The sequence below is a fragment of the Schistocerca serialis genome, chromosome 8 (assembly GCF_023864345.2).
Source record: "Schistocerca serialis cubense isolate TAMUIC-IGC-003099 chromosome 8, iqSchSeri2.2, whole genome shotgun sequence".
Classification (NCBI taxonomy): domain Eukaryota; kingdom Metazoa; phylum Arthropoda; class Insecta; order Orthoptera; family Acrididae; genus Schistocerca; species Schistocerca serialis.
Window position 1 is genome coordinate 598,894,141 of NC_064645.1, and position 24,486 is coordinate 598,918,626.

At 38.1% G+C, this 24,486-nt stretch overlaps 1 protein-coding gene across 1 annotated transcript in view; it reads left to right on the top strand.

Moving 5' to 3' along the window:
• Positions 1-24,486, top strand: part of LOC126416576 (protein CASC3-like) — a 115,378-nt gene that overhangs the window by 35,381 nt on the left and 55,511 nt on the right. The window contains exons 2-6 of the mRNA XM_050084326.1: positions 989-1,159; positions 11,867-11,985; positions 15,290-15,508; positions 16,421-16,690; positions 17,444-17,915. Coding sequence (XP_049940283.1) covers positions 989-1,159; positions 11,867-11,985; positions 15,290-15,508; positions 16,421-16,690; positions 17,444-17,915 — 1,251 coding nt within the window. The remainder of the gene's footprint in view (positions 1-988; positions 1,160-11,866; positions 11,986-15,289; positions 15,509-16,420; positions 16,691-17,443; positions 17,916-24,486) is intronic.

A 24,486-nucleotide genomic window follows, 5' to 3' on the forward strand; every position in this document is an offset into this window, starting at 1 on the left:
GATAGCCAAAGCAAATTTCCTTCCCTAATTCGAACTTGTGCTGTCTCTAATGACCTCATATCTGATGGATAGGATGTTAAAAAATCTTGCTGTACATTCAGTAAATCAAATTAAAATGATAGAGGCAAAAAAAAAAGAAAAAGAAAAAAACTTTAAATTACAGCCACCCCATAACAAAGTATCAGCTGCTTTTACTGCTCCTAGTTTGATAACCTGAAACACATTTCGTGTAGACTAATTTGCAAGTTCCTCTAATTTTACAGTTTGTTGATAATTGTTATCAACATACTGCAATATTATATGCAACTGAGGATGACAGGATTACAGAACTTGAAGTAGTTCCTCTAATCTACCCTTCCCATATTTTATATGCCTTTAATAACAGTGGTGTTCATATGATGTGAAGCTTTAACCTATCCTTCCCCCCCTCCTGCACTCTTTCAGTCACCTCCTTTCCCCTCACTGTGCCCCCCCTCCTCCCCCCCGCCATCATTACCTGTTCTCTTCTCCCCTACTGTTCCTGTACAGTGAACCACCGTTCCCATCCCTGTGCCATACCTCTCTCAGTTAGTATTCAGAGACACTGATTGCAGCCTGTTTTTGTAAAGTAACACATGACAGCAGGCATACAGAAATGCACAGTGTGCTCAATACTTTTTGTGATACTGTTAAAAATACTTGTAAATTTGTAACTGCTGATAGTGTGTAGAAAGGAACAAAGAAATAGTTTCATACATGTTAGTAATATATTTACGGTGTAGGGTGCAGCTGACTCTACATGCATAGAAATGAAAGTGTGATGTAGGTAAAAAAATGTAGGAAACAAACTAAAACAGTTACATACATCTCTTGAAGACTTGTTCTATCTTGTCATGAAGTTTATGGGTGGTCTTTTTACTTACTTTTCACTATCCTGATACCTAAACTCTAATAAAATTACTGTTTGCCTTAAAATGATCATACTATGAAGCTTCTTCCATTTTTCCAGGAAACAGATGGCACAATAAGTACTGAAGGTCAAAAATCTTACGAATATGATGGAACAGTGGATAATGATGGTGATGACTCCAGATCAGATTGTTCGCCCCCAAGGGATGGAGATGATGGAGACAGTGACAGTATTGTAATTGAATATGAAAGAGAAGAAGGTGATGGACAGGTACTTATATTTCTCTACTTACATTACTTTCCAAATCTTTGTTATTTTATTTGTTCAATACTTTGAATTAATATGATATCCTGCGTCATAAATGGAAAAAAGGCAGTTCTGAAAAGTTTCTGTATATTAGTACAAAAACTGTAGACCATCCCATTTTCGGGACATCGGTATAATTAGCTATCAAAGTGCACAATATTATTTTAGTACAGAAAACTATAATAAATATCATGAACAAAATAAAGACATTCTTTGTAATATTACTGAATATCTATTCAACAATGAAAACAATCAATTTTGACACAATAATTAAATTGGATAGATAAAAAATCTACTCACCGAGCAGCCACAGAACAGGCACATAAAAGAAGATTGTAACTAAGGAATCTTTTGGAGCCAGTGACTCTCTCTTCAGGCAGGAGGGGTGAAGGGAAAGGAGTGGAGAGGTATAGGAAAAGGAGTAGATTTCAGGAAAGTCACTCAGAACCGCAGGTCAGGGGAGATGTACCGCACGGGATGAGAAGGAACGAGTCTTTTCTTCTCGTCCCATGAGGTAAGTCTCCTCTGACACCCGGTTCTGGGTGACTTTCGCATCATCTTTTCATCAATTAAGATCTTTGAATGAAATATGCCAAATTTACCAAATATCTTCTCTGCTTGTATTTCAAAGTATAACCTCAGTTTGTACTTCTTGTCACTTCTCTCTGCTTTGGAGTTGTCATTCAGGTGAACGAAAAAGCGGTACATATTTGTAGCAAGGAATACAAAATAAAATTAAGGTATTGTAATAAAAAGCAATGAGTAGAAGAAAAATTACCTTTGATACCTTTACAGGATGTATACAACCCGGGACAACCTGGAAATCCGGGAAAAACCCGGGAATTTTTCGGAATTCCGGGAATTTTTCATTGTTTTAGCTTTCGGTTAAATTTTTGTAATTTTGACTGCAGAATTGATTTTCTAGCAAAGAACGTTATTGTATCCTGCTACTGGAGAATGATACTGCAGCAATAAAATGTAAACGAAAGGGAAAAAAATAAAACTTTAGTGGCAAAGGAAATGTGCAATTTACAACGAAACCCCGTGCACGCACAAGCTTCTGCAAATAGCAAAAATATGTCAAAGGCCATAGGGCGCAGACTGTAATTCTTCGTAACAATGAACTGCTTGCTATGAACATGACGTCACAACTGTTCACATTAGGTTCGTTTGACCCGTTGCCAGCTGTCTGTTGCGCATGCGCATGTGACTCGCGTATAAGCAGTACCTTCTCCCGCTACTTGAAGTTTGGCTGTTAGCTGTATCGGTAGTAGCAGCAAGCAGCCAGATGCAAACGAGAAAAATTTTTCTCCCGCGCCCTAGCTGCCAGATTCGCGCTTGCACAAAGTTGTCTGAGTTGTAGTGGGGAGGGGGTTAACTTGCACGTGATCCGTGTTTATGTTAAGTGATTTCGCTGCTTCTCTTTGTTTACGGCTCCCACGTCAAATGAAAACAAAACGGATTTCTGTGGCTGTGAACTATCAAGTGAATTAAAACACATTCACATAATTACGGAGGGCAAAAATGTATTATTAATTTCAGTTTTCAGATTTTATTTTATTTCCAAGTTAGCAGCAGTCAAGCATTAATCGCCTTGCAGAACAATGAAGTTATTTTTGCAAGTTTGCTAAAGAAATTTGGCTTGATTAATCTTTCCGCTGAGCCGATCATTTTATTTGACACGAAGTGTTTCATTCTACAGTATTGGCTAGTTCCAACTGTTCACTGAATTTTAAGTGCACGTTATCATCTTTTGCCATGTATGGCATTATGCCATAATAAAGAACCAAAAATGAGATTGTATAGTACTGGTAATCCAAGAAAATTTACGTCCCAAAAACCACACTAAAAAGCTTAATATCAGACGGGACCTGCTTCATTGTGAATCTGGAAAAAGCCAATTTGCACTTCAAGCTGAATTATGCATTTTAGTATGGTTTACGAAATTCCAATGCTCCTTGGAGTATCCTCTGATGCCCTGTATCTTTTATGGTGTAATCTAAGCTCTCTTAGTGCTTTATACACACGAACATGCGGGCTTCCTACATCACTGCAGTTGCACACGCACACTAATGTCTGTTTTCTGGCGCTCTCTGGCAACTGGTAAATCGAACCTATTTCTAACAGTCTCCGGATAGTATTGCGAAAGGTGGTTAGAAAAAGATGAATTATGTTGAGTGTTAGAAAGTGGGATGGATATCTAAATCACAGAGCATTCGAAACTGAACAGTTTGAGGACCAGCCACTTAAAAAAATTTCGAGCCGCGAGACATTTATGTCATAATTTTAAATTTACTGGCATATTTGTGTGATGTATCTTAAAGTATAACACACGCAAAAAAAGATCAATATTACATGTGAAAGCTTAGCTTCTGTTGTAGCGTGTTAATCTTAGAGACCAATATTGTATGTGAAAGCTTAGCTTTTCTTGTAGATATATGGTACTGTGTACATTAATGTAAACCGTTAACTTTTCGTCTTGTGTGTTCGTGCTATGTAACAAGTGATGTTGCTATTGGCTGACTAAAACACGTGTCCTCTGCTCTGAATAGCTGCTGTCATCGGCTGGCGATATCTCGTGGCTTGAGATATGACTTGCTTACAGAAGGACATATCAATTCGGTTTCAACGCTCCGGAAACTAACGCGCTGTGTTTGGTGCAATTCGAATTTGTACTTTCGTAATATGAAAATATGCAGCGTATATGTTGCTGCAAAACAAAGGTCTTTCCAAAACTTCTCTGCCCCGTCCTTTTTTTTTTTCCCGGGAATTTCTACGCGATTGTATAAGACGTTAACCATTCAAAGGATTGATAAGTTTTACAGTTCCGAGGGAAAATCTACAGAAAACGTACTGTCACTTAGCACGGAAAAAGTGTATTTTCGCCCGGGAAAAAGCATATTTTTTAAACGGGATACCAGGGAATAATCCGGGAATTTTTTTTCCTTGTCCCCGTATACACCCTGCTTTAGTAAATATTTGTATATTGTTTCACATTGCATAATGCATTTAAATGTAAGTACAGTTATTGTTATTAATCAGTTAGTCATCTGCTCACACGGACAACACAACAACCCTTCATCAGGTGATTACAGTGTCACAATTCTGAAGTCACTGAGGGTGGCAGCAATATGACACAGTGAACACTTAACACGAAGTGTCCCAAATGGTGCCGACTTTCAGTGACCAGTACTTGGGTGGGTTGTTGGCTAACTTATGGTGCCATTACTGTAGCTTATTTACCAATTAATAATAAGTCCGGTACACGTGTGGCCCGATGAGCTGCTTGCGAGAAAAGAATTTTTTCGACCACTGTCCTGGATATTTTGCAACATAATGTTCATTGTTCTTACCTGCTTCATTATTGTTTGTGTACATGTGTTCACATTTATACCATTTATGTGTGTATTTTTTTGTGTATAGTGCACCACCTTCCATTCCAAACTCTGATGCTTTGGAGGTAAATAGGTAACATTAGCGCCATCCCCGCTGGTTATAAGTTCTGAAACGTGTGCTTCATCATGTGTCATATAGTCATTGTCCAGTGCATTTTCTTCAATGTCTTCTTCATCTGTTCCCTCCATTTCCAAACAGACTATTCCTTGATGCAAGATATGTACTATCAACCTGTCATTTCTTTCCTGTCCTGTTTGATTCAGCACCACTCTACTCATCTAAATCTTCAGCAGTCTTCTGTAGCACTACATTTACAAAGCCCTTCTTTTACTTATGCGCTGTTAATTGTACACATTTCATTTCCATACAAGGCTATTCTCCACCCAAATACTTTCATAGTAGATTTAATAACACACAAATGAATATTACACATTAACGAAAATATTTCTCTATTTCAGAAAGGCATTTCTCACTATTGCCAGGCTGGATTTTCTATCCTTCAGTTATTATCAGTTATTTTGCTTTCCAGATAGCACAATTCATCTACTAGTGGTGTTTAACATCCTGATCTGATTCCCTCAGCATCACTTGATTTAATTCAACAACATGCCATTGGCTTTGTGGTGCTTTAGATGATGGTATTCTCATAACTACTTTTCAAGACACTGTCGATTCCATTCTACTGAGTGTCCAAGTCCTTAGCCATTTGTGTGACAGAATTACAATTACAATGACATTGAAACTTCCTGGCAGATTAAAACTGTGTGCCAGACTGAGACTCGAACTCAGGACCTTTACCTTTCGCAGGCACGTACTCTACCATGTGAGCTACCCAAGCACGACTCATGCCCCATCCTCACAGCCCTCGATCTGCCATTACCTCATCTCCCACCTCCCAAACTTCACAGAACCTCTCCTGTGAACCTTGCAGAACTAGCATTCCTGAGGATGGGGCGTGAGTCGCGCTTAGGTAGCTCAGATGGTGGAGCATTTGTGCACGAAAGGCAAAGGTCCCGCTTTCGAGTCTCGGTCCAGCACATCTACATCTACATCTACATCTATACTCCGCGAGCCACCTTACGGTGTGTGGCGGAGGGTACTTATTGTACCACTATCTGATCCCCCCTTCCCTGTTCCATTCACGAATTGTGCGTGGGAAGAACGACTGCTTGTAAGTCTCCGTATTTGCTCTAATTTCTCGGATCTTTTCGTTGTGATCATTACGCGAGATATATGTGGGCGGTAGTAATATGTTGCCCATCTCTTCCCGGAATGTGCTCTCTCGTAATTTCGATAATAAACCTCTCCGTATTGCGTAACGCCTTTCTTGAAGTGTCCGCCACTGGAGCTTGTTCAGCATCTCCGTAACGCTCTCGCGCTGACTAAATGTCCCCATGACGAATCGCGCTGCTTTTCGCTGGATCATGTCTATCTCTTCTATTAATCCAACCTGGTAAGGGTCCCATACTGATGAGCAATACTCAAGAATCGGACGAACAAGCGTTTTGTAAGCTACTTCTTTCGTCGATGAGTCACATTTTCTTAGAATTCTTCCTATGAATCTCAACCTGGCGCCTGCTTTTCCCACTATTTGTTTTATGTGATCATTCCACTTCAGATCGCTCCGGATAGTAACTCCTAAGTATTTTACGGTCGTTACCGCTTTCAATGATTTACCACCTATGGCATAATCGTACTGGAATGGATTTCTGCCCCTATGTATGCGCATTATATTACATTTATCTACGTTTAGGGAAAGCTGCCAGCTGTCGCACCATGCATTAATCCTCTGCAGGTCCTCCTGGAGTACGTACGAGTCTTCTGATGTTGCTACTTTCTTGTAGACAACCGTGTCATCTGCAAATAGCCTCACGGAGCTACCGATGTTGTCAACTAAGTCATTTATGTATATTGTAAACAATAAAGGTCCTATCACGCTTCCCTGCGGTACTCCCGAAATTACCTCTACATCTGCAGATTTTGAACCGTTAAGAATGACATGTTGTGTTCTTTCTTCTAGGAAATCCTGAATCCAATCACAAACCTGGTCCGATATTCCGTAAGCTCGTATTTTTTTCACTAAACGTAAGTGCGGAACCGTATCAAATGCCTTCCTGAAGTCCAGGAATACGGCATCAATCTGCTCGCCAGTGTCTACGGCACACAGTTTTAATCTGCCAGGAAGTTTCATACCGGCACATACTCCACTGCAGAGTGAAAAGATCTCATTCTGGATACAATGACATCGACAAACCTTGAAGATTTTATTCTTTATTTTAATCTTTAATCAGCTTTCCAAATTGATTGCCTTTACTGGAAAGAATCTGTAACTGGGGTAAGCCTATCCCTGTGTCAACAACAGTTTCCCCTTAATGTCCATCAACTCCCATAACTTCAGTCTGGTTTCTGCACAAATTGTAGATAATCTTATCCTCCATTTTTTGCAATTCCTACTGCCTTCAAAATTTCAAAGTATATATTCAAGTCTGTATCGTTAAAAGCTTTCTCTAAATCCACAAATGCTGGCCAAGTAAGTTTATCTTTCTTCAGACTATGTTCTAAGATAAGTCCTAGGGTTTGTATTGGCTCGTGTGTTGTAACGTGCCTGGCTGTATCCTTGTATTAGTGCCACTTAAAGTTCACGTCACAACCGGATGTACCGGTATTGAAACATTTCCTCACCCAGTAGATAGTGCGCAGTGTTCTCGACCTACCTTGCTTTGTTTATTCAATATTTTCTTCCCGGTAGCTGCATCCGTCTCACATAAAACACACTGAAATTAAGAAGCCAGGATCCTAGATTAAGTTTTCCAAAATCAAAAGTCAAGACCGTACTCATTGTTGAACATTTATGACAACCACAGTGCGATTTATTTGTTATCACTCACACATACAATATTCATGTGACCAGGCCTCTTACACTTAATCGTCACATTAGGTAGGTTAAAAACTTCCAGTCTATAACAATGTTCACAATTACACTTTTTTGATACCGACCGGAAAAATTAACCGACTTGCCGCACTTTTGCTCCATAAGAATCTGACCGAGAACTAACTGAGAACTGCACCAGCTCGGACCTTATATAGATGAGCGCTTGAATATTTGACTATTCCTGTTAATATATTATAGTTTATAATTTCCCAGGTTTAAAATGATCCTTTCTAACTGGTTTTGAAGTTAACTATTGGGTTTTATTATTTAAATAACATGAGTGAGCTGTATCAATTTAAATACGCAGAACTAACTTATGCATCCGCCGTGGGAATTCCCGACTTATAACCACGGCAGCCCTTTTGAACAATAATTTTTACATATTCATATTTACTTAATTCTTAATTAATGCACTTACAAAGTTGAGACTGGAGTTATTTTACGTAGAAAAATAAAGGTAGCAAAAGTATCGAAACAGATCTCGGAATTATTTGGTAGTTTGGTCACAATTGGCACTGAAAGTCATACAGGCTACAGATTTTAAGTCTTAATATCTATTTAACTAATAGACTTTAGGTTAATTTAAACACTTTGCTGGAACCAGTAAAATTTAGGCTTTCTTTTGGATGCAGTCTTATAGCTGAATTCGATCTATTAGCTCACTCGAATTTTACTTAATATGTATTGCACAATATACGTCATTGTCCATAACTGTTAATAGTATGCATTTCCAATAAAACTGATTAGCTCATTACTTTCAGAATAGACATTAGAATGTACCGAAATAATAGATTTTACTAGGGAAAATTTATTTAAACTATTTCTGAATTCTGTACTATGAGGCTGAAGGCCACAGAATCTGTAGTCGGAATCTGAGTAGTGAAAATGAAAAAAAATAAAAGTCCATTGCTTAACTAAGTTACTGAAGGAGTGTAAAACCAAAACGGGATAGCAGTGGGCAACCCTGCTTCGTTATAATGTTCACACGTCTCAGGAACCTGAATTGTTCTTCCCTGAGTTTGACCTTGACGCCTCTTTCCAGTCTTCTGTAGCTCTAAAAAATGAGATACCTTTACCTCTTGTCAAGCTTTCAAGGCAGATGTTATATTTAATTTATATTGTATCTGCTCCAAGTTATGAAGTAATTGTGACCTGTACACCCCTTGAAAAAAATGCAAAACAGTCAATGATGAAATGTTGACAGCATTTCTAATTAGAGTAGATATCTTTCTCTTTTCACCAATAACAGCTGCAAAGGAGAAGAATTGAAGTCTTTCCAGAGCTACACACGGTTCTAAGGCGATCCTGCTGTGCAGGACCTCCACATAAAGAAGATAATTAAAGACGACCAAGTTACGTGAAGGGTAAATTAACACACGATACTTCAGGTGACAGATAAAGTGTGTGTGTTCCAACTCAGTTTCAAACACATAAGAAGAGTGTCAAAAACATTTCAGTTGGTAATAATAACACTTATCTGCACCTGCCTTCTTTGCATTTGGAATTATTAATTTCTTCTCGAAGTCTGGGGTGTTTTGCCTTGCTCTTGTATCTTGCATACCAGATGGAATAGTTTTGTCATGGCTGAATGTCCCCCATAATTCTGAAGGAATGTCCTCTTTCCCAGGGACTTGTTTCGACTTAGGTCCTTTGTGCACTGTCAAATTATTCTCACAGTGTGTTTCCCATCTCTTCTTCGCGACTGTCTTCCTTTATTCATAATATTATGCTAGTTTCTTTCCTTTACATAGCCCTTCCACCTTTCCAGTTTTCTTTCTTTGCTTAGTGCTGGTTTTTCATCTGAGCTCTTTATATTTTTACTATTGTTTCTCTTTTCTTCAAAGCTTTCTTTTATTTTTCCTCCAAAAGAGTAAGCCATAAGGATAGCTTCAGAGGAAGAGAAATGAGTTGTGCAGTTCAGAACTAGGTGAAAAGTAAAAAATGAGGAAGAAGGAAAACAGTAAAGAATGTAATAAAGATTTAGTAATAAAAAATATGTGAACACTATAATGACAAAATAAAAAAAGGAGTTGAGAGGGATGTGTTTATAGATGTTAAGTCCAGGAAGGTTCTGGAATGCAAGAATGTGTTTTAGGGTAAATTCTCATCCCCAGAGTAGTGGGAGAAGATCTACCTGATAAGACTTACTAGTGAAGTGTTGAGGGGTTTTGTGGTACAGCAGATACATTTGCTGCAGACACATAGGCTGTAGGGAAGCAAGCATTTCCTGCAACTACTGCACAGATATTATGCATAAACAAATCTGCTGGATACTATCCTTTTCTCACACTCTAATACAGCTCTCACTTCCAAAAAACTGTGAAGCACCATCCTTGTCACCCAGTACCACTGACGCTCTGAATGCCTCAATACACTACTCTTCCAAGGCTGTGACTGTCTGAAGTCAAGCCTTGAAGTGAGATGCTCTGTCCCTGATATCCTTCCCACATCACCCGTTGTCACCATCTTAACCTTTGTAGCACCTTAGTCAAACATTTATCTTTAACCCCAAGGTTCATACCTACGCAACCTTTCCCACTATAAAACCTGTCCCTTGCACCCACCGACAACCACATACATCAGCTAGCTGCACAAATGGTGAACCCTATAATATCAAAGACAGAGCAGCTTGAAAAAGTACACATGAAGTTTATCAACTAACTTGTCCCCTCTGCACTACTTAACTGGCCGATCGAATGAGTCAGCATTGAAGAATTGTCCTCTTTGGGTACACTCAATACCCAGCTGTTGAACAAGCTCTATAGCATGACTCAAGGAATTGAGTGCCTCCTATAACGCACAGGCTGTTTGGAGATCCTCCCCACACAATACTATTTCCACTGAAGTACGGAGATGGGAGTTTCCCATAAACACATCCTTGCATCCCGACGCAGTCCTGTACTTGACTTCTGTAAAGACGTCCCTCTCTTGTCTCCTTTTTCATTATGATAACTTTTTTATTTATTACATGTTGTTAACTATCTTATTTATATATAAAAACAAAGATGAGGTGACTTACCGAACAAAAGCGCTGGCAGGTCGATAGATACACAAACAAACACAAACACACACACAAAATTCAAGCTTTCGCAACAAACTGTTGCCTCATCAGGAAAGAGGGAAGGAGAGGGGAAGACGAAAGGAAGTGGGTTTTAAGGGAGAGGGTAAGGAGTCATTCCAATCCCGGGAGCGGAAAGACTTACCTTAGGGGGAAAAAAGGACAGGTATACACTCGCACACACGCACATATCCATCCACACATACAGACACAAGCAGACAGTGTCTGTATGTGTGGATGGATATGTGCGTGTGTGCGAGTGTATACCTGTCCTTTTTTCCCCCTAAGGTAAGTCTTTCCGCTCCCGGGATTGGAATGACTCCTTACCCTCTCCCTTAAAACCCACTTCCTTTCGTCTTCCCCTCTCCTTCCCTCTTTCCTGATGAGGCAACAGTTTGTTGCGAAAGCTTGAATTTTGTGTGTGTGTTTGTGTTTGTTTGTGTATCTATCGACCTGCCAGCGCTTTTGTTCGGTAAGTCACCTCATCTTTGTTTTTATATATAATTTTTCCCACGTGGAATGTTTCCTTCCATTATATAACTATCTTATTTGGTGCATTTACTTTTACGTCTTCCTTCTCCTCTCTCCCCTGTTTCTTTTTTCCCCCTTCCTCCTCATTTGTAATTGCACTGTTTGTTTTGTTCTTTTTATTCTAGCTGTACTTCTCACTCTCACCATCACTGGGCTGAAGTACAGTACTTACCACTGTGCTGTCTCTGGCTTCATACACTCTCTTCACCTCCCCTTTTGTTGTCATCTAGTCTTGTCCTTGCTAAAGGTAGGTCCTTCACATCATGGGATCTGAATGACCTTTCTTGTCTTTCCCAGCCTGCCCCTGTCTCCTCCCTGAGGGAGAAACAAATAGTTCTGAAATTTAATTTGTGTTATCGAATGTTTTCTGTGGGGCCTTGTGTTTTTTGTATATTTGATTTTCTGTTGGCCTCTTTATTTCATCTCTCAGACCTATCCATTTGTCTTCCATTGTTTCCTTTCCCTTGTTTCCGTCAGCTGTTACCTATTCACTTATGTGTAGAAAAGTGGGAAAAATAGCTGGAGAAACCATACAGAGTTGAAATTGCCATCTGCCATTTCACTTTGTAACTTTTTGGATTTCGATTATTGCAGTGGTAAATGATTTTTTCCAGTTACTGTTTAAATGGCAGTATTACGCTTCTGTGTTTGTTTGCAGAATCAGCCTTGTGAATGAAAAAAAAAAGAAATTCAGTTTATTATTTCCACATTTACAAACTATTAAAATTCAGTTGACACATTGTTGTTATTCCAGGAGAGTGTACCACCCAAGGAAAAGAAACTGGATGATGATGAAGACAGAAGAAATCCCCAATACATACCAAAAAAGGGTACATTCTATGAGCACGATGACAGAACTGTTGCAGAAGATGTGTAAGTTTTATTAGTTATTAGCTGCAAATGATCTGCTTTGATTGGTCTATATTTACACTTGTGTTCTGAGAACATTCCACATCACTTGAGAACATCATAAAAATGAACATTTTAAAAAATCTAAAAAAAAAAAAAATGTTAGTTTTTCACTCTCAAAAATACTGTTAAGTACTCTTAAATAAATTTAAGGAAAACTATGAAACTTTTTAGATATTCAAAACATTCTAAATTGTACAAGAAGATCCAGAAACATTAAAGAGCACTACAGAAACTCATTCTGTAATTCCTTTGAAGTTACTATTCTATTTGTTTTTGCACCTATATGTGGGTTCACTTGTTTCAAATTGAAATGGTAACCATCTTCTCATCTTATAAGCATTAATAGATATGAAAGTGCATCATAAAGGTGCATCTGCATGACGCCTTTTTCTATTCATTTTTGCACGTGCACATAAATTTCCATCAATGCAACTACACATGTGCATTTGTGCATGCGTTATTTCCTGGGAATGGAGGCCACGCGTAAAGCACATTGCTTCCCGTCATTGGTGGGAATCTTTGCCCTTTTTAGTGGATGACAGGCAGCTGGTGCCCATGCGTGTTCCATTGTGTAGTGTGTTGAGGATATGCTTTAAGGCAATTTATGTCCAGTAATGTCTGTTGACACCAAGCGAGCACACTTAAATTTATAGATAATGACAGTCAAAGAAAAGTTGTATGGAATGCTGCTTCTATAGATTATCTGAATAAAATTTGTGATGTGATGCCATGGGTGTCAAGTATTAGGTAAAAAGTCTCTAATCGTATTACTGGAAATAATAAGATGATATAAGTGTTGATGTATGAAAACAGAAGAATAAGCCAGAAATTTATGAAAAGTGTATAAGAAAACTGTGGACTAATATTCATGCTGTGGTGACTTAAATTTAACATAACAACTGAGGAGCTTAAACTCTGAACAAAAGATATGATAGAGTATGTGTAGCTCTTTAGCAAACTACAAGAAATAGAAATAAAGGACATGATGACAGTTCAACGAAAAACTTGGAGGGCGTAAAAGCTCATCAGCTAAAGAATGGGAAGAGGGAGAAAACACTACTTTTCCTTGACAACGCAGCAACTCGTCCGTCATGTGATATTTTAAACGAAAAAGGCGAGTTCATAAAGGTAATATTTCTTCCACCTAACGTAACCTCCTTATTACAGCCCATGGATCAAGCCGTTATTGAGACTTTCAAACGATATTACAGGAAATAATTGTTGCATAAGTTATTGTTAGAAAGAGAAGAGGATGGAGAATAAAGCCTCTTAAGAAATCATAAGCATATTGTCTTGAAAGACGCGCCCTACATGATCAGCGCTGCATGGAATAGTGTAAAGGAAGATAATTTGAAGAAAGCCTGGAATAAAATTTTGGACACACAAGAAAATTCACAAGGTATGATTGAAAATGACAAACAGAATGATATGTCTGAAATTCTCGGTGTGCTAAAAGAAATAGATTTCCACGAATGTGATGAAGGAGACGTTCATGAATGTATGAATATTGATGATGCAGATCCAGGACACCAAATCATGCAGCACAGTGAGATTGTAAACGTCGTCACTGATAAAGATGACGCCACCAGCATCTCATCAATCAGTGCTCCAGAAAGTGAAGATGAAAGTATACCAACAGCTTCTGAGACATTCACTTGTTTAAATACTGCCTTGTGATGGTTTGAAGCCCAAGATGAAAGTGACCAGTTTCAGATATCTGTAATGAAAAAAGTACGTGACTTAGCTGCTTTTAAGCATGTAGGCTTGCTTAGACAGACCAAAATAAAGGATTGTTTTAAACGTTAATTTTGTATACTGTGTGTATTGTTCATGCAAAATGCGTATGCAATATGTATATATTTTTGTTTAATAAACTGTGCCACATGCTATATATTCCTACTGAAATTGCCTTTGTATGTTACTTTGTAATACTAAAAGAGATGCCTGTTTTTATGAATAAATTTACTGTACAGTACTTCTTTTTGGCAAATAAACATGTACAGTTTGATTATCCGAACAAACCAGTTTTTCGAACACCCATGTCCCCCAATTACTTCGGATAATCAACACTCTACTGTATTTAATACACTGTTCACTACCTTAAACAATGCACTTGCACTTAAATGTATTTTACTATCACTTTTATTTTCCCTTAATACACTCTAATCGATTTCCAAAAATATACTGACACATGTCTATTCCATTGCCTGCATATACCATTCTGAGCTGAATTTATCCTCACGAAACCTAATAGGATATTCAAGAATCTCGTGGACATTTTGGACAATCCTATAATATTTCAGAACATTCTCAGTTATTCTAGAAGGAACATTTTGACCAGTCATACCTTTGACAGCATTCCACGTTTGTAGATCAATATATGTATTTAATACTAAGTTAGCAGCTTCAGCTGTAGTTTGAGACATCATTCCATATTTCAGATTATCTCCTCTTGGACAATCTGGTACACGATCTGCACTGCAGTCATACTCAAGGCTATTAATGATGCCCCAATCTGTGTAGGGTAGTCCTAGTTCTGGTGTGACCTGATAGGATCTTGTGAAATGACACCAGATCTCCATGACGTTGGTATAATGGGGTCGTCATAGCCGTTACGATGGTAACCTCAGGAAAACTTTAATCTCCATTTCTGTGCTTCCTCCTGCAGAAAGGATCGACATTGCAACAGAAGAACTTCATTTTCCCTACACAGGTCTGTGGCCCCTCAGACAGAAACACGAAATATTATCGAGGATGCTCTGAATTGGATATGCTGTTGTGAGTTTGGGACATGAAGCTTGTTACATTCACTGATTGTGCCCAGTTTTTATCTCTGATCTGGCAGCATATCTGCAAGGGCATGGAGTGTAGGTGTTGGTTTGGGTTGCACCATTTCATGTGTAATGACTATTTTCAGCGGACATCAGTTTCATTGGTGTGTTTGCTCCTTAACTGCACGGAGTGTGCTGGATGTGTAATTTTTATTAGTCTATGGTGAATGTTTTCTTGTGGGTTTGTTACAGGCCAGAAAAGGAAGGATGGTGAAAATAACTTAAGTTTATGTAAAGAATTGAATTTCATGTAGATATTTTCATGTGGATATTTTAAAATGTGTTGTGCAAATTTCATAAACATTAGTTTACATATGAATTATGAATATTTTTAGTATCTGTCAGGTCATCAACGAGACTCCAAACAATACATAAAAATACATTTACAGTAATCTAAACAGTAAATGTAAATGATAAAATTCAAATTCTCATAGTGATGAAGAAGCAGCTGATAAAGAAAGTGAACGAGGGAAGGAAATTCAGGCAACTGATAAGAAGAAAGTGTGGAAGGAAAATGAGAATCGCTGGAGTCATGATAGATACAATGAAGATGAACAGACACCAAAGTCCAGAGAAGAACTGGTAGCAATTTATGGCTATGACATTCGTAATGAAGAAGCCCCACCTCGTGCTCGTAGGAGAAGGCGTTATGGGTAAGCATGAATACATATCTTTATTGAAATATAACATGTAATCTGCACAGTTCTGTAAATGTTCATTGAAACCACTTAACAGAGAAAGTTATGCACAACTGAGAAAGTTATGCATAACTAGTAATCAGAATTATGAAACAAGGAAAACTGCATTCATAACCAGTGATAGTAAGGTAGTACACAATGTAGACTAATGAAATTAAATTTGAAGAATGTGAATAAATATATAATTCTTATTCGCAAATATTTCAGTTTTAAATCCTTTGCAATGACACTTGACTGAGAGTCCTTTCCATCTTATGTACATATTCTTGTATGAATTTTCCAATAACTGATAATAACATACTGATAAGAGAGATATATACACCATGAGAAACACTCTCCCTCCCCCCTATCTCTCCCTCCCCCCTATCTCTCCCTCCCCCCTATCTCTCCCTCCCCCCCCCTCTCTCCCTCCCCCCTATCTCTCTCTCCCTCCCCCCTATCTCTCTCTCCCTCCCCCCTATCTCTCTCTCCCTCCCCCCTATCTATCTCTCCCTCCCCCCTATCTATCTCTCCCTCCCTCTGCCCTCCCCCTTTCTCCCCTGAAAAAAACAGTCTCACAGTTGCAGAAGTCAATTTGGATCATGGTTGCAGGACTCTGTTTGGAAGGCAAGCCTCAAAGATTTCTGCAGTTTGAATCTACTGTCTGAGAGGTTATAGCCTCTGGTGCTGTCTCCCATGACAGTAAGCCTATGAAGTGATGGTGTTTGTTCAAATATTATATGTTACTGTATGAAATTTGGAAAATATTTTGTGTAATCTGTTAGATGTAAACTTCTTGGATTCACAACATTTATATGTAAATTAAGTATAGTTATAACACAGACCAAATACACAAAGTAAAATGTCTCCTTATTACTTTCTTTATAGCCGAGGTCCAAATAAATACACACGCACTTGGGAGGATGAAGATGCCTATACTAAAACAGCAGCTGCTCTTGGTTTACGTGGAGGACGTCGTGGAGGAGGTGTGGTGGGAAGAGGAGGGCGTCGTAATACTGAGGAATTCCCTCCTTTGCAACAAAACCAACAGCAACAGCAACAAATCTCATCTCAGTCAGAGGGGGAGGAGAGGGTTGTTGACCAGCGTGTTAAGGGTATTCCTTCACCAACGCTGGATAAAAAGGGAGTTCAAAACAGGTAAGACTACGTGGTATAATACTTGACAGGCATGTTGCATCCTATTTTTTGTGGATGTTCAAGAGTTTGCTTTGAGTGTTTTATAAATAATATAGTTTTGTGTGCAGTTGCTGCATACTAACAATTTTCGTGCAGGTCAGTTATGAATTCACACTTTCGTGGGTAATGAATATGAAGCACTGTCAATTTTATGAACTATTGATTTCTTTAAATTTCATAAAAAAACAATGGAAATGTGTTGTATATTGTAGAGCTGTCAAGGCAATGAATGTAAAGAATGGAATATTGGTAGGTATTGCTTCTGCTGCAGGTGTGTATTTCCCCCATTTCAGAAAAGGATTAATGTAAAAATAACTAATTTAGCACTTCAGTAACTATTTTCTTGTTGACAATAACATCTAAAAGTAACATATATCTATGAATTTTTTGCCACTGATAAATTTTTCAAGTAAATAATCACTAGAGCCTTTGTTGCTACCGAACTTATTCATTTATTTCCACAGAATGGTAGAAACAGAGTTGCCATATTTTATATTGCAACCGTAGTACAATGTTGTAATTGTACTAAATTTCCCCCTCATTCCTGTTCTTACAACCTTAAAATTTCTCTAGGGTAAAATGAGCTTTTCCGTGTAGTTCTATATACATCTGAAGACTGTGCAGTTACCAAACTGAAACTCATTAAATACTCAGTCTGCACACAGAAAAAAAACTATAATTATGGTAAAAAGACAAATTTTGATTTGTTCATAGGAACGAAGAAAGACAAGCGACCTCAGGAAAAGATGGTGGTACCATCACTATTACAAACTGTAATGTATGGAAGAAGGACACTAATCAGAATAATGTAGAAAACAGAAAGGATGAAATGATTCAGAAGTCTCAACCCCCTACCTGGAAAAATTCACACCAACTATGTACAACAAATAAAAGCCAAATTATTGTTGAAGATGATAAAAAGGAAGAAAATAGTAGTAAGTGGAAAGGTACTGGGGCAAATCGGGGTAGGGGACGTGCGATCTGTGAAACAAATGATAGTAGTGTGACAATCGGGGGAGAAAGTGGGCGGCGATCTCGTGGTCGTGGAACCTCAAAAGCTGGTCACGGTGGCAGGGGAGCGGCCGTGCATCATCATTCCAATAGTGATGGACGAAGCCTGTCTGAAACAAGAGTATCCTCTCATGATGAAGGCAGCAGCAGTGAAAGTGGAGGTGCTGGCTATCAGGTGAGCATAAATTCTAAGTTTGATGTAGAAACGCAAGCTCTGGAGATTACATATTATTCTGTATGTTCCACACAGTAGTTAAATTGCCTCATCCACCACAAAAATTGTTTTCTATCCTGTGTTTGTAAGTATTTCACCCTCCATCTTTATTGATGGTAAGACAGTAACCTCTGACAAGTAAAGTTAAAAGTGGTGAATTTAATGCACTGAATATAGTGCATGGTCAGTTTGTTGTTCATAGTGAATAATTTATTCTAAAATATGAAGCAGAAATAAACTTGAATGAGCATTAATAAGTAAATATCATATTCTGTATATCTGATAAAGCTACACACATTTCAGTATTAAAATATGCCTGTGTCATGTCTGAGTGGCTAAATCTGAGACTGTTAACCCTTTAACTGCTCCGGACGAGTTAACGCGCATGCCTTTGTACCTGTCCCTGTGTGCTCTGAACAGACACGTTCAGAGTACCAGGTAGAAGGACTGGTGGCGCGCGTAAACATGTTCAGAGCACAGAGGGACAGGTACAGAGGCGCGCCCGTTAACACATCCAGAGCAGTTAAAGGGTTAATCCAGGTTTAGGGTTCAATCTTTGGTTGGTCCTACATTTTTTAAAATCACTTCTTTCACCTGCAATGATTTTTGGTAATGTAAAAAGTGACAAATTGCCAAATGACTCTGACTCAATGTTAAATTAACTGTACTTTCCCTTACAACTGACTGGGTGCACAATTTCATATGTTGAAAAAAGGCGAGGACATACCACCTCTATTAGGACATTGCCTAGTAAAGCACTCTGTTGTACAAACCAAGCTTCAGGTTGCGGATAGCTTTACTTACTATCCATAACAGTATATTCTCTTTCCCATCCACTGCTTCACTCAGAGTGCATAGGCACACAAATTATTTCTGTTCAAAGGTCATCTGTGCTATGTAGTGACTCATCAGTGAGAGACTACTATTTTTTTCTGTGAAGAAAATTTCTTCTCACCATCATGTGTTGTGATGAATAGATTCTGAGATACAAGCAAGAATGTGTTTTGAGGCAGAGAGATTCACTAGCTTCTGGTGCATAGCGTTCTTACTTTCTGCTGGAGAGACTTTTTAAAATCATTTTTGATTTTTAAATAAGAGTGGGCCATTAATATTCACAGAGTGTAAAATGTATTTGAGACTTTTCAATATATATGTACATAATGCGGTTGTCTGGGCCTATAGATAATCTTTATTTCTTTTTTCAGTATACATGTAAAATTGTTGAGTTTGTTATCCAGAAAGTTTGTAGTTAGTCTCGCTGTGAGGATCCATATTGTGATTGTTACACAAATTTATCATAATCAGTATGGTTTACAATTGATTCTCTCTCTCTCTTTCTCTGTCTTTCATTCTAATGATGCCATCAGATATGGTAGTGCCATAGCATGCCACACATTGTCATGGTGACATGTAATGTATGTTTCTAAAATCGAGTTCAGTGATGAACAGTAAATGGCTAGACTGCCCTTATGACAGCCCATTATTCATTTAAATCATCTAACATGTAGATATGATATGCCTGGGTCTTGTAAGGTGTGAAGTGTACTTTTCACTCATCTGCTGGGCCATTACAGAAATGTAATTTCTCTGCAACTTGATGCAGTATTCGTTCACTGTGATATTTCTTAGTAATGATAGTTAAGCAAGATATCTTTCGAGCATCTCTTCTGCGCTTAATGCTCTGTAAGGTCAAAAAGAAATATTCACTTTCACTTCACTATTTGGATAGTTAGTTTATGTATGAATGAACTGGATGTTTTTTATCAGCTTGAGCAGGAGGACAAGAACATTCAAAATCTGTGAGTTACACAGGAATGACTCATTAACACTCTCATTCTATCTATCACCGTGCAAGGTAGCGCAGTGGTTAGCACACTGGGCTCGCATTTGTAGAACAATGGTTCAGATGCCTGTCCAATCATCCCGATTTTGGTTTTCCACAAATTGCTCCAGGAAAATGCCGGGATGGTTCCTTTGTAAAGGGCACAACTGATTTCCTTCCTCATTCTTTCCTCAACCAAGTTTCATGCACAGTCTCTAAATGACCTTGTTGTCGATGAACTCCAAATTTTCCTTCGTTCCAACTTGCTGTGACTGCAATTAATGTTCTTGTATTCCACATGATAGATGAGATTATTTCCATGTAATGACTATCTCTGTAGTGATATCCATATATTTTTCATAATGTATATCAATGGAAAAGTCCAGGCTGCAATAAGAACTATAAGTTTTGTTGAACGTGTGTGTGTGTGTGTGTGTGTGTGTGTGTGTGTGTGTGTGTGTGTGTGTGTGTGTGAATGTGAATACTATACTTTATTCAGTAATTATGTTTTCATCATGTATTAATTATCATCTACTAGTGACCCTGTGTGCCTTCATGCTGGTAATATGAAGTAGTTATGGCCAGATGACTTGTCTGGCATAGTGGCAAGAAGTTACACACACAAATCTTCCCTGTGAATCAATCTGTATATTAGTGAAAACTTTATCAAAATACCTACAATAGTACCTGAGATTAGCCTTCACGTACAGACAGGAAAACATAGTGGGGGGGATTCATTTTATAATATGTATAGATACAGATATGTAATATGGTCAGGCACTGCATTATCTGTAGCTGACCAACTCTTAGCTCCCACCATTGCCCTGAGACGTCACTATAAATGCCGTAAAAATATGGAGCAGATAACAATATACATATTTCTATAATTATGAATTAAATATTCAAAACTTCCCTGTGAATCAGTTTACGTATTAATGAAAACTGTATCAAAATCCTCATAGTAGTTCCTGAGATTAGCAGACACGTGCCGGGGGACCTTAATTTATAATGTATATAGATATTGTGTGTTTCTGTTCCAGGAAAGGAAAAGTGGTATGTATAATGTAACTATCTACTTTGTACACATACAAGAGGAATTTGGTAATTTTATGTTAAAAAGAATTTTATTAATCAGATTCAAAAATAAAAGCAGTTGACCAAGAACAGCACATTCTGGACTGCCACAGGGAACAATATTTGACCTCGCCAATAATAATTTTGGGTTGCTGATATAAACAATTTAATATACCGCCTTGCAAGAAAGCTGTAAATGTAATTAAAGAACTGTGCTGTATTGGGTGTGCTTAGAACCTAGAATACTATGCACAATCTAAAGATCACCAAGAAGATCCAAAACTGACCATGACTTTTTTCTAGTTGTAAGGAAAGCAGATGCCAGGCTGAGATACATTGGAAGAATCCAAAGACAATGCAATTCATTCATAAAAGAAATTATTCACAAAACACTTGTTCATCTGATTCTTGAGTATTGCTCATAAGTCTGGGAGGTTAATTGAAGAGGTAGGAAGGATATAAAGAAGAATGGTGCTTTTCATCGTGGGTTCATTTGGTAAGTGAGAGACTGTCCTGGAGATGATCATCAAACCCCAAAGTAGACACTATGTGAGCGCAGCACAAATAGATAAACTGAAAGTGTACATTCCATACAGCAACATATTACTTCCTCACAGACACATATCACAAAATAAATGGTAAATCAGAGAACATAATGAGAGTTACTCTTCCTACATATCATACTTGAAAGGAATGAAAGGTTGGGGGGGGGGGGGGGGGGCGAGTTTCCAAAATAACCTCCATTGCACATTTTAGGATGGTTTGTTGAATTAAAATGTTGAGGGATCTAGATACAGCATGTCCTTTCTAAGAGCTGTCAATCACCTTTTCTGTGTTGTTTAGGTAGATATTTGCAATTTCAGTTTCGCAATGTGTAGCTGGAGTCAGCCTAAACAAATCTGCCCCTGAGCACTTACTTGAGACATCTACTCCCAATGCAAAATGTCAGTTTGTTTCTTGTTACCAGCAAAACAATTTTCATGTGGAATTTAACAAGCCCATTTGCTAGATATGTCCCACATTAATCTGGCATGGTATTGATTTTTTTTTTTTTCAATATGTATTAACAGGGACAGTGAAATACTGAGATTAGCCAGTACTCCAGCAGCAACAGAACCACACTGATCCACACTGACTGCTCCCACTATGCAGCAGCACTACTCAATCGCTATTGGAATACTGGTTATTCTGTGCATTTTACTGGCCCTTTTAATACATAATAATAAAACAATTATTGCAATAAGCTAATTTGGAACAAGTCTATTGAATCAGCACAAATTCTGCTTTATAAATAATTTTGTTTGTAACGGGAAACAAAGAGACACTTTCCATCAACAGTGGCAGTCGGATGAATGACATGATGAGCAGTATTTGTTTGGATTGACTCCAGCTACACACTGCAAAAATGAAATTGCAAACATCTGACAAAACACCAGAGGAAAGGCATATGACTACCTGTATGAGAGACACCCAGTATATACCAAAATGCAAGACAATCCAGATCATTTGCGGCATAGGTGTTTCAAGCTATGCTTGTTAGCAGTAATACGTATCTCAAAAAATTTGCTGTTATTAAAAAGATATGACATACTGCTTTATCTATTTAGACAGCCACTGGTAGGTAAACGTTAAATAAAATGTCTTATTTGTGAACATGCAGTCATGGTGATGAAGCAATCTGCCACCAGGTCAGTTGTGGCTTGTTTGCTGGATCACCTAAGTGTTATTTCTGTAAGTTTGATGCTGGGCAGTTGTTTAAAAATTGTAGGTAGTAAAGCCACCTAGCAGGAAACCTGTCTCTATTCTCCTCTGCCTGTGAGGAAATAGTTGTAGTTCCTTATGGGCCTCTTGTCACTTAATTGACCTATGGGTTTACTTGGCTAACCAGAAAAGTAAAATGTCTGTATTAAATCAGGGATATATGGGAAGAAGTGCAATACATACTCAATAATTTGAAAATATTAATTACCGTAGGTGACACCAATATTTTACTGCATAATTTTAGTCCTTCTTGAAACATTTAACCCTGTTCACTGCTGTGGATGTGTATACATCTCCTGCTAAGCTGTTCTCAAAGTGCTGTGGACGTGTGTACTTGCATTGCTGTGGACATCTCTGTGTCCTGAATCACTGACTTCCCACTGCTGTGCACAAGTTAGTTCCATATCTCGGTGAATAAAAAGATCTTGAGTACTTACCATACAACTTATGTGCCTCATTGTGTGCTGTCATTTGCAGAAAACTTCATTTCGATATATTGAATTCTTTACGAAATATGATTTGCGATGTGCAAGGACGTGAATGGGCATGTTGCGCACGACCATCTGTCAGATATAAAACCCAATAATTCGAGAATGGAATGAGACATATCATTTTGCTTTCAATTTTAAATAAAGTTTTGATATCTTATCTACATTTAATTCGCTGCAATGTAGAAACTAAAATCAGCCATACATGAAGTTTATGGAATATGTTTTTGCCCCTTCAAACTCTTTAAAATTTTGTGCAATGGTTTACTTAATTTGATGCAGCACACCTAAGTATGACAGATAATGAAAAAGAATTCAGTCCTTCATCAAGCAAAGATATCAAATCATAAGATGTTCAGAATTCTGAGAAAATAGAGATAATCTATTGGTAGAGACAGGTAATATACAAATGTACAAGAGCCAAGAGGAAATAATAAGTGAATGGGCAAGAACCAAGTGCTCAGATTAAAAAGGGTACAAGACAGGGACATAGTCTTTCGCCCCTACTGTTCAATTTGTACAGTGAAGAAGCAGTGATGGAAATAAAAGAAAGATTCAGGTGTGGAATTAAAATTCAAGGTGAAAGGATATCAGTGATATGATTCACTGATGACATTGCTATCCTGAGTGAAAGTGAAGAAGAATTACATGATCTGCTGAATGGAACAGGCTAATGAGTACAAAATATGGACTGAGAGTGAATCGAAGAAAGACAAAAATAATGAGCAGTAGAAGAAATTAGAACAGCGAGAAACTTAATGTCAGGATTGATGGCCACAGAGTTGATGAAGTTAAGGAATTCTCCTACGTAGGTAGCTAAATAATCAATGACAGCCAGGGCAAAGAGGACATCAAAAGCAGACTAGCACTGGCAAAGAGGGCATTCCTGGCCAAGAGAAGTCTACTGGTATCAAACATAGGCCTTAATTTGAGGAAGAAATTTTTGAGAATGTACGTATGGAGTACAGCATTGTACGGTAGTGAAACATGGACTGTGGGAAAGCAGGAACAGAAGAGGACCAAAGCATTTGAGATGTGGTGCTACAGATGAATGTTGAAAATTAGGTGGAGTGATAAGGTAAGGAACGAGGAGCTTTTGCGCAGAAATGGAGAGGAAAAGGACATATGGAAAAGCTGTAGAGGGCAAAAACTGTAGAGGAAGACAGAGATTGGAATACATCCAGCAAATAATTTAGTTTGTAGGTTGCATGGTGGTATCGCAATGCGGAATGTAGAGAGCACATCTGCAGCAGCAAAAGGGTTAAGTATATCAGGTAGCAGCCACACAGAATTTTGATGAACATTTCAGTAAACAAAATTTTGGTAATCACTAATATAAATTTATTGCCATTGACAACAATCTACCGGTGAATATCTGTGAATAATA